The sequence below is a fragment of the Petaurus breviceps genome, unplaced genomic scaffold (genome assembly GCF_028583685.1).
Source record: "Petaurus breviceps papuanus isolate PSGF00001 unplaced genomic scaffold, PetGlider_PUasm1.0 186, whole genome shotgun sequence".
Taxonomy (NCBI): Eukaryota; Metazoa; Chordata; class Mammalia; order Diprotodontia; family Petauridae; genus Petaurus; species Petaurus breviceps.
In genome coordinates, this window is record NW_027185798.1 from 16,344,855 (window position 1) to 16,363,844 (window position 18,990).

Genomic DNA, 18,990 nt, shown 5'->3' on the forward strand with positions numbered 1-18,990 from the left:
TCTCCCCTAGGGTTGGAGGGAGGAAATTTTTCAAGAGTCTCTTAAATAGATTTCTATCTTTTCCAAGAAAGAGAAGGTCATGACATAGGAAATGAGTCCTGAGACTTGAATCTGATTCACCGGAGACCTTCATCCTCAGGCACAGGGTAGCCTACATTGACTTGCTGATGTCATCAACTTCTTCTGGCCAGACTCTCCTCCTCAACCTTTGGACATTCCATGGCTAAGAGAATGGGGAAAATATTCTGGGTTGGCTCGTCTGGGATCATAATTATCCGAGAAGAGACTTATGCATTTTCCTGGAGGACAAGAGACCAAGGGCATCGTGTCCTCCCTCCCAGTGATGGGAAGATCACTGCCTTTGGAACTTGTTGGCTCTCACAATAAGATTTCAGCTGTGAACAGACTTAATCCAGAGAGGTTCTGGCCCCGTGACAGATGGTCCCACAGAGAGTAAACAGACAGAAAGCACTTTTAAAAAACCCAACAAAAACCACTGCAGCCACTAATGAGAGGACTAAAGAACATAACATAACAGAGACAACTCTTTGGCAGTGTGGCATCAAGAGCCTGTTATTCTGAAGGTGGATGGAACCGCATACCTGGGTTTTTACTCCCTGATGTTCTCACAAAATAATCTCTTTATGTGAATTAAACACACACACACACACACACACACACACACACACCTCAGAACAAAAATATAACTCAGAAACATCCTCATGCAGAAAAGGTTCCCCCGAGTCATCATTCAAAGCCAAAAAGACAGAGTTAACCCAGGGTAAAAGCCTCATAATTGACCTTGCTTTTTATTTTAAAAAAATCAAATATGTACATCTTATCAGCTCATCTCCCCATGCATGTCTCGGGAAGTTAACAGGCATGAATGTCTGGAGGCAACAGCATGTGAGTGCATGCATGATAACCAACGTTAAGTCGAGTATTGGCAGCGCTAACATCAGGCAGTGCCTGCTGCGCCCCTTCTCCATCGGTGAGGGCTGAAGAGATGCCATTTGGCTAGGATGCAGGAAAGGATGAAGTCATTCTTTTCATCATAAAAGAAATGAGGGTGCGCTCATGATCATGAATGAAGGAAGGAATGGAAGGCACTCACTCTCGGCTAGGATCCTGCACACTTCTCTATAGCAATCAATCAACAAACATTTATTATGGGCCAGCAAATGGGCTAAGCACTGGGGGCATGAAGAAAAAGTAAAAACAGTCCCTGCCCTCAATGAGCTTACATTCTAACGGAGGAGACAACAGATGAGAGGCAGATCCAAGATCCCTACAAAGTGGATACAAGGTAACTTTGGAGAAGGAGCCAGCATCTGGAAAGACTGGGAAAAACTTCCTCTGGAGGTGGCACTTGCCCTAAGTCTTGAAGGAAGAAAAGGGTCCTAAGAGGCAGAGGTGAGGAGGGAGGGCATTCAAGGCATAAGGTACTGCCAGGGCAAAGATACGGAGGTGGGAGATGGAGCGGATCTGCTAAAATCTTCTCTGAATGCCTCATATCATGACGTGGAGGTGGCTCTCACCTCTCAAAGGATGTGCCAGGGGAATACCAGCTCTGGGGAGCCTTTCCAAGTTGAAAATGCTTCTAGAACAAGCCCAGTAATGGACTACAAGCTCATCATCATATTGGTTGGAGAGCAGATTTTTTTGGGGGGAGGGGCACAGCAACTCTCTGAAACCACCTTCTAAGGTTAGAGAGGGGAGGTGCTGCTCACAATGGGGAAATCAGATCCCCTAGGACAGTGTAGTGGGGACAGCGCTTGACTTGGACGCAGGCAAGACCTGGGTTTGAATCCTGCTTCTGACATTTATCTGTACAATCCTAGACAAGTCATTTACCTCTCTCAGCCCTGGTTTCTCCATCTGTAAAATGGGACAGGACCTACCTGACAGGGTTGTTCTGGTTGGGGAAGCTGGACAATATGTATAGCATTAGGGCAGCAGTATGGTGGAGTGAAAAGAGAACTGGATTTGGCATCAGAGGACCTGAAATCAAATCCTGGCTCTGCAACTTACTGTTTGTGGGATCTTGGGCAAGTTACTTAACTTTTCTGCAACTCTGTTCCTTAGCTGTAGATCTTAGACACATCCCTTTACCTTCCTGGGCCTCAGTTTCCCTGTCTGTAAAATGAAGAGGCTAGACCTGATGGACTCAGGGGCCCCTTCAAGCTCTGGAGCCAGTCACTCACCCTTTCTTGGCCTTGATTTCCTCATTTGTAAGATGAAGGGGTTGGACTAAATGACCTCTGAGGTTCCCTCCAGACCTCTCTGCATGTTAGTTTCCTAACTTGAGAGGGTTGGATTTGATGACTTCTGAGGTCTTGGCAAAGCTACTGGAGTGGTTTGCCATTTCCTTCTCCAGCTCATTTGACAGATGAGGAAACTGAGGCAAGCTGGGTGAAGTGACCTGTCCAGGGTCACACAGCTGTCTGAGGTTGGATTTGAACTCATGGAGAAGAGTTTTCCTGGCACTCTATCCACTACAACACCTAGCTTCCCCCTTATGAGGTAGGTAGTATTATTATCTCCATTTTACAGATGAGGAAACTGAGGCAGAGGAAGGTTAAGTGACTTGTCCACAGTCACATGGCCATTAAGTTTCTAAGAACAGGCTTCAAACTCAGATCTTCCTGACTCCAAGTCCCACACACTATCTACTATACACACTTAGCTGAACTTTAACACAGATCAAAAGATAATAAGGTCCTTGACTGACAGTCAACAAAGGACTTCAGAGGGCATCTAGTCCAACCCCTTCATTTGACAGCGGAGGTAACTCAGACGGGAGGAAGAGATCCAAGATTCAGAGGCAGAAGGATCTTAGGAAACATCTAACCCAACCCCTTCCCCCATTTTACAGATGAGGTAACTGAGGCCCCAATAATTTAAGTGACTTGCCCAAGGCCACACAGTTGGCAAGTGACTGAGCCAGGATTTGATCCAGGTCCTCTAACCCCAATTCCACTACCCTTTACACTTTATATGCCTGAAATGAATGATGATGAGTGATAGGTCTGGGAGACCATCACCAACATTCTCGTGGCCATTAGAAGACACACTGTCTAGACACCTCACTGCTCTCATTTCTTCCCACAGTTTAAGCATTTTCAAAATCCATTTCATCCTCCTTCCACATGTTCTGAATTCAGAGTCCCACCCATAGGTCCCTCGAGTATCTTCTGGCCAGTGCTCATCTTGATGAGTCCTCTTTCCCTGACTTCTTATTCTCTGACTCTCACTTAGTCCCCCAAGAACTGTAGCCATGTGTACATTCTAACTTCCTCACTAACCACTGTTCCCAGGTCCCATCTTGAATCCAGTGGCTTGAAGCTTTCTTTTCCAAACACTGCCTTTCCAGGCCCTTTACCACGGGTGCCTTCTCCTCTCTTTTCCATTCCTGGAAATGAGCATAGAGTCCCAGGGTCTGAGTTCAAATTTCATCTCTGCCATTTGACCTGTGTGTCACCAGTGTGACCTCTCCCTGGGCCTCAGTTTCCTCATCTATTAAATTATCAGGTTGGGTTTGATGGCCTCTAAGGCTCTTTCCAGCTCCAGGGCCTAAAAGTCCTCACCTCCTAAGACAAGCTCTGCTACTCCCAAACCTGCTCTCCATTCCATCCCACAATGGGCAGAAGGAATAGCAATGGACAAAATTAAAATGAATCCCATCAGCCAAAGGAGGAGAGTCATATGGAGGGAAACATTCTGGGTTTGGAGTCAGAGGACTTGGGTTCAAGTCTTGCTTCTGCCTCTCATTACTTTTGACCTTGGAAGTCACTTTTCAGGGTCTCTGTTTCCTCAGCTATAAAGTGAGGAGGGGGGTTGATCAGATGACCTCAAGGGTTTCTTTCACCCATCTCTACCTCTATGATCTGTAAGTGAAAGTTACTGCAACAGATGCTGCCCCCTGATATAAGCTCTCTTGGGTAGCCTGTTAGGGTTGGTGTGGCCATTAAGGGTTTCTTTTGGTCATACTCCCTCCCAAAGCAATCCTCTTCTTCCATCTGTCTCCACAGGCATTGATCTAGACCTAGGACAAACCCCCTTCAAGGCCCTCCAGCTCCTCCCTCAAATGCCCAAAAGGGGAAATAATTCCTTTTGGAACTAGGGAAGATTGTAGTGCCAGTCACTTCCTCTTGATTGTTCCTGAGTCAGAAATAATCTCTCCCAAGTGACCTGTCATCTGAATGAGCAAAACGGCCCATACGGGTCTCCAAGAGTATCTGGACCTTGCAGCCCTGCCTGTTGGGTCACCGTGCCCCAATTAGTAATGAAAACACTGCCTGTTGAGCCTTTAAGATGGCTTTCTTTGAAATTTATTTCCATTTGCTTCTTTATTTTTTCCCTTGGACGCCAATAATAGGTCTTTTGCATTTCTGTCTTTTTGAAACCTAATTTTGAATTATCGGAAGAGACTTATTCATTTGTCTGGCTTGAGGATGGGTGAAGCTGACTCCTGTTTTAAATTTCTTTGTTCTACTTGGTGGACCAGCTGCCTGGCATTCTCATGGACAGAGTTATTTATAATTTGCTTCTTTGTTGTAACTTACCCTCTTGAAAAATGAGCTGGATTTGGCGGCTGTCCCCACCCTCTCTTACTGGTGTTTTTCTAGAATCTAACCTGCCTGGTGAAGAAGCTCCTATTATGTGCCATGCAAGGACCTGCTAGGCGCTTGGACCACAAAGGCAAAAGCAGAAGAGCCCCTGCCCTCAATGCCTAGAAGAAGGACAGAGTTAGAAAAGGCTTCCAGGAGATAGCTCCCAAGACAACTGGAGGCACACCCCTGGAGGGCTGGGATGTTCAAGGGGTTTTTGTTTGTTTTTGTCTTTGGTATTTGGACAAAGGGAAGCCCATTAGCCACTGTGGCCTGGTGGACTGCTGGTGGTATGCAATCTTCTTTCCTTGGGATCCAGAAGTAGACTAATCATTTGGGATTCTCTCAATACTAGGTCTTGCTCCTCCCGTCTACTCACCTGGCTAGAAGGACTAAAGGCTCAACTGGGCAGCCCTAGGTATACTGTACATGCTGTGGGGGAGGGGAATTCTAGAGTGGGTGGAGCAAGACTGAAAGAGGAAGTCGGGAGAATGGAAGCATTTGCCTATTGAACCATTTTGCCTAACCCTGTTTACCTTCAACCCTGTGTTGACAGATAAAACACATTCCAAAGGGGTATCTCTAGGGGGTGCTCTTCCGAATCAGGAAGGTTACAGGACACAACGATTCCACCCAGAGCTCTGTCACCCTCCTGTAGCACAGGAAACATGGTGGCTCAAGGCCTAGAATTTGTTTGCCAGGGGTAGGGGGTAGGGGCAGGTCAGATATCTGTATGCGTGTGATGTTCCCAAGAAGGCAAATTCCCACTAACTCTTCCTAAATCTGGTCATTCTTTGTGTAGCTAGCCCATGTGCTTATGAGAACAATGGCCAATATCAACAGCTAATTAGAACACTGTCATGGAATGATAAGCACTCCTACCTGACCTATCCAAATAAGCTACTGACAAGGAAAAATGGAAAGCATATAAAGTGACAGACAAAAATACGGGTCATCACAATTTCCCATGGAAGCATGACTGATACAATGAATGTAATCACCAAGGTCAAAGGAGCCCAGAAATGGCCTTAGCCAAGGAATGACTGGTCTCCTTCTCCCAAAAGGCAGGCATGGCAGCCAAGGGCAACCCTGGGCTTGGAATTGTTCATAGTGTTGGGGAAGGCCCTCTCCTGCCCCTGAGCCATTCCTTCGAAGAAGTGGGAAGTTAACAGGTGAGCAACATTGCATAGATTTTCAGAGTTTTTTGACGTATGGGTAGGTTTTCCTGAGCTTTCTTTTTTCCTTTTTTTTTTTTTTTTAATTTTTGTCTTTTTTTTTCTTTAACAATAGTCTTTGTTTTATGGGATGATTTTATAGGAAATAAAAAAGGGAGTAATATAGGGAGAAATATAAGCAATGTAAGACCAAAATATATCCATGAAAATGTATTTTAAATTACGGAATCTGAATGTAGATTGAAGCATACTGTTTGCTCTCTTTTTTGTTTTGTCTTGTTTCTTCTATCTTGTGGCCCATTCCATTGTTTCTAATCCTTTTTTACAACATGACTAATGTGAAAAATATGTATATGTAGAGCCTATATCAGATTGCATACCCTTTTGGGGAGGTGGGAAGGGAAGGAGAGGGAGAAAATTTTAAATGTTGTGAACTAAAAATAAATAAATTAAAAAAGAGAAAACCTATTTTAGTAAATGTTATAGAAAAGGATATTAAGAGATCATAAGCAGTATTACTTCATAAAAAAGGGAAAGAACGGGAGCAGTGGGGAGAAAATATGTTTGTAGGAAGCTTGACGTGAGATGCAACTGAGCTGCATCATTTTAAATTCATTTATAGAGGATAAAAGAAAGACAACAGCAAGAAAAAGGGAAGAGATCTGCCAGAATTTTTACAACAAACATAAACATTTTTCTCATCAAAAAATCTGCTTCTGAACTCACACCTCAGCCTCCATATGTGAGGAAGCAAAAATGGTAATGAAGAAGAAGTTTGGGGAGGGAAACTGGACACAATTAAATACATATGGAAGAAATCCATGTCGGAGGCAACACAATTTTGAAAGCATTGCAGGACCAATTTTCAAGATATCTGAAAGAGGGGAAGATGTCAAATTTGAGAGATTACTACCATTAGAGGCTGTTGCTGTTTGTCATTTGTTCTCAAAGAGGACATGACATCAGGGAGGTGATGCCATGACATACAAGTGAATTGGATTTAAGTGAGGGAGGGCCGTGCAGAGTCACCAGCCTGACTATCTCTTCCTGAACCATCTGGGTCCAGTGGCCAGATATGAATCAGGATGACTGGAGATGGCCCCAGATGCAGTGGGGGGGACCCCAAAAAGGTGATTAAGAGGGCAATAAATAGTGTCTGCCTTCTGATTCCTATCAGATTATGAAAAAATACTCTATGTCTATTGAGGATAACTTTGATGAAAAGTTAGAAGGAAACAGGTAGGGAGAGAAGAACTATTTTTCAAAGTTCATTAGATACTATTTCCTTGTATCCTCATGGGATGCATGTGTGTGTGTGTGTGTGCATATACAACTGGTGATTTGTATATTATTAAAATTAATCAAGTTACTTAAAAGAGAGAGAGACCAAATCTTGTCCAATGCTCCTTGTTTTACAAATAAGACACTGCTGAGTGACTGCCTAAGGCCACAGAGTCCAGCTAACCTAGTCCACAAGTGATGGACAATGAAGGTCTTGGGTTCTCACAGCTGACTGAATGGGATAGCAGACAGAGGAGCCTGCTGTATTTATTGATCACTGATTAGAAATAGGCATTAGATTTGGTAGAACCAAATGCTGCCTCAAAAGGGCATCAAATCCCAGAATCCTACAGACCTTCTCCAATGAGAGCCACCACTGTTCCAAAGAGCTTAGCCTAACAATTCACACAGGGAAAGCTGAATGGATGAAAAAATGCCTATGTGCAATTGGATGGGCAACCCACTGACCTAGTCCATCATCTGGGACAGATATGACAGAATGAGCAATGTCCAGTCTTAATAAGAGGAAGAGAGTGGGAAGAATTTAATTTGGGAAATCATGGGATGCTTTTTATGATTCCAAACTCTGCTCTCTGACCACACACACACACACACACACACACACGCTTTTTAAAAAAACACAAATACTCTTGTGGTGATGTTATGAGCCATGAATGCCACACATTCTGAAGAATCAAACTACAGGTAACCCAAAGGTAAATGGAGAGATGTGTGCTAAGCTGTGGTCTATGGCTAATTGATTGGTATGTGGGAAGTGGTATGAGAGATTATCAACCAGGAAACACAAGAATGGAAAAGGAAGCGATTCCGTTATATAATGAAGGCAAAGGACAATAGATGCATAACCCTACACTGCTTGCTACCCCATGGAATGTGAAAAGGCCCAAAGGAATGCTGCCAGCGTAGTGGACAGACTCTTCACAGGAGACTTAGGAGGTTGTACATTAGAACTGCATAAGAAGAGAAGGTTGGATGAATCATAAGCCAAGTCAGGAGGACTGCACACTTCAGTGAGACTTCCTCTCCTTTCTTCAAAGAGCTGATTAGCTGGGAGCCATTGGACCCCAGTGAAACTCAAGTTACTGCCATAACTTATTAGCCATAAGGCCTCAGTTCTCTTCTCTGCTGGCGTCTCCTTGCACTTCTGACCACCTGTCGTTCTATGCTTCTCTCCCATCCAGAAATTTTGGGACTGATGGACCAGGGGAGAAGAATGAACACATGATCCAAGGAACAAGCAAAAAGTCATTGGATTGAGAGCTGGAAGGGACCTGTCTTCAACCCCATTGTGTTACAGAAGAGGGAACAGAGGTACAGAGAAGTAAAAGGACTTGCCCAAGGTCACACAGCTAATATATATCTCAGGTAGAATTTAACACACACTGGATACATTTTAATTTTAAAATTCCCTCCCTCCCTTTAGCCCCTCTCCCACCCATTAAGAAGGCAAGCAATATGACACCCACCACACACAAGGGAAGTCATATAAAGCATATTTTAAGGTAGGATTTGAATGTAGATCTTCATAAACCTTCAAAAATTATTCTTTTGCTTTTATTCTCTGTGCACATCTTCAATGACTGAGGGAAGGTTTTCTTTTAAGGATTATGAGGTGGCATAATAGAAAATGTTGGATTTGGCATCAGGAAGACTTGAGTTCAAATTCAACCTTAGACATTTACTAGCTGTGTTACCCTGGGTAAGTCACTTAACCTCTCTTTACCTTAGTTTCCTCACCTGTAAAATAGGGGTAATAATAGTCTCAACTTTCTAGGGTTTCTGTGGGGATCGAGTGAGAAAATAATTGTAAGGCACTTAGTACAGTCTCTGACACATAGTAGGTGCTTAATAAATCCTTTCCTTGTGTAGGATGGACAAGTCTCAAGGATCTCCCAATCAAGTAAGGGAGGCCACACCATGTAGCAACAAGGAAGAAGGCACCATGCAAAGACCAGCTGGAAGGCCCCGGGGGTGTTTAGTCTGGGGACCGCATCAAGGCACAGAACAGTTGTTTGCAAGGATCTGGGAGTGCCATCAGGAAGAGGGACTAGGCTTGTTCTTCTTGGCCTCAGGAAGCAGAATTGGCATCAGTGGGCAGAAATTTTAGAGAAGTAATTTTCTGTTTGATAGAAGTAAAGTCTTGCCAACACTGAGAGCTGTCTCAAAGCAGAATAGGACCGTCTGGAGCTTAGCACAGCGCCTGGCACACAGTAGGCCCTTAGCAAATGTTGATTGATTAATTGATGAGCCAGGGCCTAGCATATAGTAGACACTTAAAAATATCTATTGATTGGTCGGAGAGCTAGGGAGCTGCTGCTTGCTGGGGGGCGTCCAGAAGACGCAGGATGACTGGTTATGTAGCAGAAGAGATTTTTGCTCCGGCAGAGGCTGGTCTAGCTGCCCACTCTGAGAGGCTGCGAGTGGAGAATATCTCCCCTTTACCAACCTGCCCTGGTGCTCAGTCCTCTCACCTCTCCTTTCCAAACCAATTAGAGGGATGACAATGACCAAAGGCACTAGCCGGGGGATGGATGCTGGCTGTCTAGTCTAGAAAGCCTTAAATAACCACAAAACAAACTGGCTTCAAAGACAGCAGCAGGATGAGGCATGGGCTGGCCTGAAAAAGGGGCCTCATCAGACCAGAGGCCAACAATGACATCAGTCTCCCACTGAGGATCCATCTGCACGGCAAGGTCAGGCAAAGAAAGAATCCTTCTGAACGTCCATAAATAAACCAGAGGCTTTTACTGTCCTCTGAACTCGGAGCAACCAGCCCTCCAGAGACCTGTCTCAAAAAGAATAACAAATAGACCCCAGTACCCTGTGTCTCCCAGGCTGCCTCCTCCTGTACAACCATACTTCAGTCTCCTCTCCTGGGGGACCCAGGGTAAGAAAACCCAATTTTCCCCCTTGTTTTCATGCAATGTGGGTGTTCTTGACTGATTCAGGATGGGGTGCTCAAAAGCAATCTGTGGCAGGGCCTTCTTTTTCCTAAGATGAGGGTTGTTCTGGAGAGTAGCTAAGGAGGGGAGGGGAAGAAAGGGAAGGGGACAAGGACCGGGGGTCTCCCCTTATGTAGCATCATGGGATGAAAGCAGATGGAAGCTGGAGGTCAGAAAAGGAATAAGTCGTGATGGTGAACCTTGATCCTCAAGTTTAAGGGTAGAAGGAGGTGACTTACAATTTTACAAGCCTAACTAAAATGCCTGACTCACAAAAGGATTAAAAGAAAATGTAATTTGACAAAGACTTAATAGGGATTTGGATCTCTGTGCCATGTTGTTGTTAGGAGCTTGCAATTCTTTGGCGAAACATTTGGGCATATACTTTGGACACTGTGCTCTGTGAGAGGGGCTTTTGGTCTTGGATATTTTTATTCATTCCAGCTATATTCTGGGTATCAGATCCTTATCAGAAATATTTGATGCAAAGGAGTTTGTTTTTTTCTTCCCAGAAGGTTACTACAATACCACCAGGTGAGATGTGTGACCACAGTAACCAGAGCAGAGAAGGGCACATACACAAGAAATGTTACAAAGGTAGGAATGTACAGATTTCCTTCTTTTCCCTTCCTTCATGGTGTTTACAGTTTAGTAGGGGTACAAATGAGAGGCCGTATGGTCAGTGGAGAGAGAGGGCCAGGAAGACTTGCATTTGATCTCTGCCTCTGACACATACTGACTGTGTGATCCTAGGCAAGTCACAACCTCTCTGGGTTACAGGCAGCCCTCTAAAGCAATGGTTCTCAAATTTTCTGATCTTGACCTCTGAAACATTTTGAGGACCCCTGAGAGCTTTTGTTTATGTGGGCTATGTTTATTAGTATTTACTGTGTTAGAAATTAAAATGTCTTAGTATTAGTATGAGAGTGGTTTTGACCTCATGGACCTCATGAAAGGTTCTCAGGAACTCTTGAGAGTCTGGAGACACACGTGGAGAAGTTCTGCTCTACAGGGTACTTACAGATCTGTTTAGTGGAGAGAATTCCTTCATGGGGAGCTCCCTACATCAATGACGTCACCAACCTGCTCCAACATGTATTTGACCAAGCCAGTGACCCCACTTGGGGTTTTCCTGGCAAGGATACTGGAGGGGTTTGCCATTTCCTTTTCCAGCTCATTTTACAGATGAGGAAACTGAGGCACACAAGGTAGAGTGCCTTATTCAGGGTCATACAGCCAGTAAGTCCTGAGGCAAGATTTGAATTCGGGAAGATGAGTCTTCCTGACCCCAGACCCAGCTCTCTAGGCACTGCACCACCTAGCTACCCCCCGGCTAGTGATTAATATAATAGAACATTAATGTAATATACATTATAACAAAATATATAAATTATCATATTAATACAATATTGTATAGAGACATAGGAATATATGCATATACACAATTATATAACATTATGGTATTATTAGTGTCGTGTTGGGAAATTTCTGGTGTGGAAATATCTTAACTCATTGTTATGGTTCATTCTAGGGAATTGTGTGAGGCCCCCAGCTGCTAAGGGACTTGCCCATAGCTCCTCTAAGAGAATTGGTGATCCCTAAGTACACAAGCAGAGTAGAAAGGTCTGCAGGGCTGGAGGAGGGGGAGAAATCCAAGAAAGTCTCCTAGAGGAAGGAGCATTGGAGCTGGGCCCAAAGCCGACTAAGTCAGAGCATCTGGCAGCCAGGGCTGGGGAGGGAAATTGCTACCTAGCCCCTCTGAATAATCCCTATCATTCGGAGAGCCTTATTTACATCCAGTGAGACCAGCTGCAGTTTTAAAAAGCCTTCCACTCACCCTCCATGGAGCTCCACTGATTATTCTAACGGGCTCCAGCGACGGACATGTGAAAGAGACAAGAAGCCCAGGAGAAAACATTCCAAGTTCCAGTTTGAAAGTCTGATGATGGGAGGCTGAGTCATCAGCTTCATCCCCTTGGAGGGTCCCAGAGGGATGCGTGACTTCGACACATTCCTGAGAACCACTGTCCCCTAGATCGGTAACTTTCCCTTTGTCCTTCCGGCAGGGGATGCCCGCTTCCTCATGGTTAGGACCCCAGGGTGAAAGTTACCATGTTCATGTCATCTTCTATCTGTAATGTAACACTTAGGGGTCTCGGGCTGGGGCCAGGATGCTTGACTTCCTCACGGAAGAGTATGTGTATGGGAGAAAGGTGTAAAAAGACTATAGAAAGGGAGGAGGGAGCTAGGTTAGGAAGGGCTTTGAATGCCAACAGAGCATTTTGTATCTTATCCTGGAGGCAATAGGGAGCCAGTGCAGGTTTTTTTTTTTGGGGGGGGGGGGTCGTGACATGACTGGACTTGCTTTTTAGTCACTTCAACAGAAGATGGGTTGGGGAGGGGGGCAGACCCAAGAGAGTATTGCAATAGTCCTGGTGTGAAGTGATAAAGGGGCAGCGTTGGAGGAGAAAAGGGTATGTGTATTCAGGTGAGATGGACTGGCCTTGACAACAGTTTGGATGTGGGGGGGTAAGAGCCAGTGAGGAGTCCAGGATGAGGGACTGGGAGGAGGGTGACGAAATAGAACAGGGATTCAAGGCACAGAGAGAGGCAAACCGGGCAAACCATCCAATACTAATCAGATAAGAGGGGCTGGTATCCCAAGGAAGCCTGCCCCAATCTATGGACCTCTCCTCCTCCTTTCACCACCCCTTCTGTCGTTCTTTGCCTTGTGCCTTCACACATGCCAAGGTCTCTCGGAGAGCTAGATAATAACATCTCCAGCTAGGTGGCTGGTAATTGATCAGTCAATCAATAAGCATTTACTTCATGAATGAACTGAAAAGCCCTTAATAGTGCTTCCCTGTGCTAAATTCTGGAGATATGGGTATAAAAGAGAGACAGCACTTGCCCTCAAGAAGCTTGCAGTTTAAGGGAGTAAATAACACACAAAGGCAAGCATCAGTCATAGAAATTGCATTTTGGTATAGGAAGTTACAGGGGGGATGAGAGAAAGCCAAGGGGCAAAAGAGATCCCTTTTGTGGAAGGAGTGATCACTTTGGTCTGATTACAGTAAGAGGAGAGATAAGGTAGACAGAGAGCTGGCTTCCAAAACAGGAAAACCTGGGTTCAAACCCTGTCTCTGACTAAGTCTGGCTAGTGGGGCCTTGGGGAAGTCCCTTAGCCTCTCAGTATCCCAGAAAGCTCCCTAAAAAAATGGGTGGGGACCTGCGGCCTCGAGGCCACATGTGGCCCTCTAGGTCCTCGGGTGTGGCCCCTTGACGGAATCCAAACTGTGGCCTTGAAGTTGCAGGTTCCCCACCCCTGGACTAGAAGTTGTAGAGAAGGGAGAATTTGTATTGGGAGAAATTCTACCAGTGAAATCACAATTCTAGCCTCTATTAAGTTCTATAACTTGTCAGTTACTATTATTACTGTTAGACCCAATGAAACACCTTCCTTCTTTCCCCTCCACTTATCCCATCTTATCCACACTTCAAGGCCCAGCTCTCAGTCTTACCTCCTCCATGAAACCTTCTCGGCTAACCACTCCAGTCCAAGATCCCTCCTACTGGAATGAGAGTTGGCATCATACATTTTCACATTCAATTACTCTCTCATTCTTTTTTTTTTTTTAGATGTCTCAGGCTCTTAGGATCACAAATGCTGAGCTGAATGGGCCCCTAGAGGCCATGTGGTCCAGGGCTTTTATTTGACAAAGAAAGAAGCTTGAACTCAGACAAATGAAGTGACCTACTTAAGGTAGAAAACATCCAAGGTGGAATTTGAACCCAGGTTCTCTACTCCAGAGACAGGGGTCTATTCTGTAAAATGGAGGGCCCACATGAGAGAGCTCTGAGAGGCCTTCTGTCTATGATCCTGTGGAGTCATTTAACTTCTTTCCACTTCTTCCAGTTTCCTGATCTGTAAAACAGGAAGATTGAGCAAGACGGCCCTTCCAAGGCCCCTTCTATGTCCAGACCTAAGATCCCACAATTCCCTGTACCATGACAGGTCTCAGAATGGTGCCAGGCACAACGAAAGCACCCCCAAAATACTCAGTGCTCTACTGATATTCTTTTATGGCTTCCTACAGTACATTGATAGAGGTGAGTATTGGAAAGAACTTTGGAGAGTACAGTGATCTGGGCCCAATGGGTGCCTCCAGTTGGCTAATTCACTCACTGTTTATCCTCTAGAAGCAGACACTGAGAAGTCAAAGAGGCATCAGGTCTTGGAGGGAGAAGGAGGTTTTGAGTCATCAAGTTTTCCAAACTACCTTCGGTTTAGTGTAGGAGTTCTTAGTTTGGGGTCCAAGGACCCCCAACCACGGAGATTTCAGGGGTCAATAACTTGGACAGGAAAAAAGTGGCATCTTCATTTTCACTGACATTTGCTTTCTCTTGTAATCTCATTTTATTTTATTCATTTGAAAAATATTATTCAGAGAAGGGGTCCACAAGCTCCCCCAGATTGCCAAAAACGGTTAAGAGCCACTGGCTGAGCGAGAACAGACAAAAAACTTATTTTTTTTCTTACAAATTTGAAGGACATTTTTAAAAACAAGCAATGTTCTCTCTGGAAGTTTTGGACTTGGGGCCTATTATTATCCAGTTAATTGCTGTCTCTTAAATCTTTCATCTAAGATTAGTTCTGGTATTATTAAATGACCTAACCATACAGCCGCCAAAATGATTTGTTTAATGGGATAACAGCAAGTGTCATTTTTCCCCATCCCTTGGAAAACAGTATTTTCTCTGCATAAAGCCTTCATCATAAAAACTTCATCAAAACCTACTATTAAATACCAGGTGATTATTTCAATCGTTTTTCATCCAGAGACTTTTTATATTCAAACCATGCTGGAAAATTTCACCAATGCATCTTTTCCCCATTGTTTAAATCACAACCATTATGAGCCTCCTTGAGAAAATAGAATCTCTCCCTTGCCCACTGAATATTTTGAGTGCCATCTTGGGAGATTCTGGCATTTAAGAGCAGAACCAAGGAAATCCTTCGGCTTTGAGTGCCCATGCCACAATTCTGGCACATTAGTGAGAGGAGGCAAGAACAAAATGGTGGGAGATGATTTCCAGTTTCCTTGTCCTGTGTGAGGAGAAGGGACAACCCCATCAGGGATGCTCATTGGAAGTCTGGGGATGGGGAACAAGGGACGCTGCTGGCGACCAGAGGTGGGCAGAGAGGCAAGCCAGGTAGCAATGCAGATGTAATCAGGAATATGCAGCAATAATAACCGTTAATTTTTAAATAGCACTTTAAGGTACGCAAAAGGTTTTGCATGGCACCTTGTGTGATCCTCATGACCCCTCTGGGACGTAGGTGCTATTATTATCCTCACTTTACAGATGAGCTGTTGAAAGTCTTGCTCAGGATCCTATAACCAGTGTGTCCGAGGTGAGGCTTAAACCCAATCCTCCCAGCGTTCTCTCCACACTCTCCCTCTTATGGTAGACACAATAAATTCCTATTGATGGAGGAATTTCATTTTGGTGCTATATGTTTCTACCCACTGCTCAACCATGTCCCCATTTTCTTTTTTTTTAATATTCCCCCCCCAAAAATACAGATCCCCATTTTCTAAATGACTTTGGAACATTTTTGTCCATTTTTTTTCTTGGCTTTCTAAGTCCTCCAAAAACAACTTTAAGAGACTCACAAGTAAGGGCGCGCTGGGCAATCTTTAACATCGGATCTCCCAAACCATCATGGGGCACTATATGTTTAATCTGCATTGTTAATCTCCTTTTCCATCACTTATTCAAAGTTAGGCGATCCACAAAACAAGAAATGAAGCCCTGATTTGTAGTACTTGCTGATTTCCTCGGTTTAAATGCTCACACTGAAAATTTAACAGTCAGCTCTCAAGAAACCATAAAAGTTGGCTCTAGCACACCCCTGCTGACGCAGCGCCCTCGACCACAGCCAGCTTTAACAAACAGCATCGCCGAGTGATAAGCAAATAGCTCAGAAATCCACTGATTATGCTCCCACCTCAGGGTCCAGAGGGGCTGAAAAATTAAGGGAAGACAAATTCTCAGGGATAAATGAGTTTGGGGTTTTGTCCAGCATGCGATGGTTTGGGAAATACTTCCAGATGTTGACCGACCCTAAACCGAGGCTGCTTTGCTCATTTCTCCATCAGGAAACGTCATCCTCTGACTCAGGAGTGGAAATACCAGGGAGCCTCAATCCTTGGACTAATTTAATTAGAATAATGATAAGCATTTTGTCTATGTTGGCTTTTTTTTTTCTCTCTCCAGTAGGGCTCAGAACTTGCTTTTTATCTATCATTATCCTTTTCTAGATCCACCTCTAGGAGTCAGGGTGGAGGCTCACCATTTACCAGTGAGAGGCTTGGAGGTGACTGACTGATAAGCAAGATCTGGGTTTGAACACCAATTCTTTCACTTAATAGTGTGGGACATGGGCATGGGACCCCCAGTGGTGCGGTGGAGAAAATGACACACTTGGGACGGAAGCCTGTGAGTTCAACGTATAGCTTGGCCACTTCCCATTTGTGTGACTTTGGACAAGTCACCCTCCACCTTTCTGGGACTTCAGTTTCTTCTTTTGTAAAAAGAGAAGTTTCCTTTCCTTAGATCTATGATCTATGATCCCAAGGCATCTGACTTCTCTGACCCCCCAGGTTTCTTATTTCTAAAATGGGAAATTTTATAATATCCCCAGAACCTTTCTCAACATGTTTCTGTGAGATACAGATGGATCAGATCATTCAGAGATTTCAGATGAAAGCCTAAGGGAAGGAATGAATTGAAAAAGCATTTTTTAAAGTGTCAAGTACCGTGCTAAGTGTAGGAGCTTAATAAATGCTTGTTTATTAGAATCCATTAGCATGTAAGCTCCCTGAGAGCAGGCACTGATTTTACCTTTCTCTGCATCCCCAGTACATAGCCCAGTGCCTGGGACATGGGAGGAACTTAGTAAATCCTGGCTGGCTCACTAGCTTACTAGTTTGATTGATTAAAAGAGTTGCCTGGGACACCAAGAGGCTAAGTGACTTATCTAGGGTTGCATACAGTCGGTCTACATCAGAGGCAAGACTTGAAACCAGGTCTTCCAGATTCCAAGGCTGATATTCTATCCATTACAACCATATTACATCTCATCTGGCATGTTGTAGGAGCTTACTAACTTCATGTTTGCTTGCTTGATTAAAAAATTTACTACAGGTACTGAGGTTTGTCAAGGTTCACACAGGTCAATAAACATTTATTAATTGCCTCAGATGTGCTACATACTATACAAAGTGCTGGGGACATGAAAAGAGGCAAAAGACAACTCCTCTGCTCAAGGAGCTTACAGTCTAGCGGGAGACATAACATATAAACAAATCTATACAAAGTGACCACTATTCAGGACAATCTAGGTGTCCCCCCCCCCCCGGAGGCTGCCACACCACACAGCCATTCACTGATGCTTCAGGGATCCATGATTCTACCAATGTGGGTCCCTCATTCATAGATCTAAACAACAACTCCTCTACCTTAATAGGTGGCCTTTGGGGGTTCCCAGGCCAGCTACCTTTGCCCCCAGTGTACTCCAGGCTCTCTCCCTTTTCTGCCTCCCCAAAGCAAACCCCTCCCCGGTCACCACTTCTCTGTATGTGTCATCCTGGAAGCTCGAAAGAGAAGATGGGCATTAAAGTATCTTTTTTTAAAAGCAGAGAAAAGAAGAAAGACTGGAAAGAAACTCAGACAAACAGGACAGCTTTGAGAGTTGCAGGCTGAACTTTTAAAAGTAACTTCTAAAACGCAACTTATTATCAAACAAAAGAAAGCTAGACATCATGTCATCAACAGTGTCTTCATGCATAAAACTTTTTTCCCCCATTCTACTATTTTTATGGAAAGGGACATTTTATTTGGTGTTTGTTAAGTTCAGAATATGTTTTTTTTTTTAAAGAATGCACCCTGAATCAAATTGAACTCAAATATTCACAGTCTCTTTCGTGGTAAATTAAGTTTATTTTTTGAAAGCGGCTCAGTTTGAGAAATTAAATTTTTAAAAATTCCTCAAGTAATTTCAGTTAACATAATTGTGTTATTATTTGAAAGTATTAGATGAACATGAGGATACCAGGTGAGTGCCCAGGGAGGTATCATCAGTGTGAGTGAGGGGGCATATTCAGTAAAGAGATTTCCTCCTTAGTCTAATTTCTTTGATCACCATATAAACTCATAGGCTTTTGTTATCCTCCATCCCCCTGCCCAGAAGAGCAGTCTTCACGACTCTTCAGGAAATAATGCTTTTGCAACTGAACTTAGTGTTTGCTGTTTTTTAAAAATTGGATTGGATTGGCAGTTTTAATGATAATAACTAGCATTTGTGTAGCACTCAAAGATGTGGCATAGCAGACAAAAGGCTGACTTTGAACATGGGCCATTTGGGTTCAAGTCTCTGAATTGGTTGTGCAGCTCTGGGCAGGGCCCAAGCCCACTCGAGTTTGTAAAATGGTGGCCACTCTTCACTGGGAGAGAGTGTGGACTTGAGTTCTGTTTGTGCTACTTGAATTTCAGTCATCAAATGGAATCTAATTGAGTGTCAGAATGTTCTTTTCAATGGAATGAAAGTGCTTAATGTGTCTTATGTATCATTTTCCTTTTCAGAGTTGAACCTTTTCATCAACACTCAGGATAATCAGTGAATTCTAAATGCTGTGTAGAGGAAGACCCACCAATGACTGTCTCCCTCTAATTGTCTCCATTAGGCCAGTGATCTGGCCAGTACCTAGTATATCAGTGCTTTGCCCATTATGACTTAACCTGTAAAGCAGCTGTTATCCCTGTCTCAGCTCCAATATTATACCAAGACTGTACTGTGCAATAAAAGTATGTGTGTCTAAAGGCAAAAAAATAAAATAAAAAGAATGTAAACTTCATATGGGTGGAAAATGTCTCTTTTAAAAAATATTTCTATCA

At 43.9% G+C, this 18,990-nt stretch overlaps 1 protein-coding gene and 1 long non-coding RNA gene across 4 annotated transcripts in view; one reads left to right on the top strand and one right to left on the bottom strand.

Moving 5' to 3' along the window:
* SPECC1 (sperm antigen with calponin homology and coiled-coil domains 1) overlaps window positions 1-18,990 on the bottom strand; it is a 293,242-nt gene that overhangs the window by 71,352 nt on the left and 202,900 nt on the right. Inside the window, exon 14 of one of the 3 annotated variants that reach the window (XM_069089600.1) lies at window positions 13,651-13,954. The exons of the other annotated variants lie outside the window; for them this stretch is intronic. Coding sequence (XP_068945701.1) covers window positions 13,922-13,954 — 33 coding nt within the window. The 3' untranslated portion in view covers window positions 13,651-13,921. Of the gene's footprint in view, window positions 1-13,650; window positions 13,955-18,990 lie in introns of those variants that run through there. 3 annotated transcript variants of the gene reach the window in all.
* Window positions 9,538-18,950, top strand: LOC138162438 (uncharacterized). The gene is made up of 3 exons (XR_011168634.1): window positions 9,538-9,974; window positions 10,542-10,626; window positions 18,679-18,950. It is a non-coding gene; the product is annotated as an uncharacterized lncRNA (long non-coding RNA).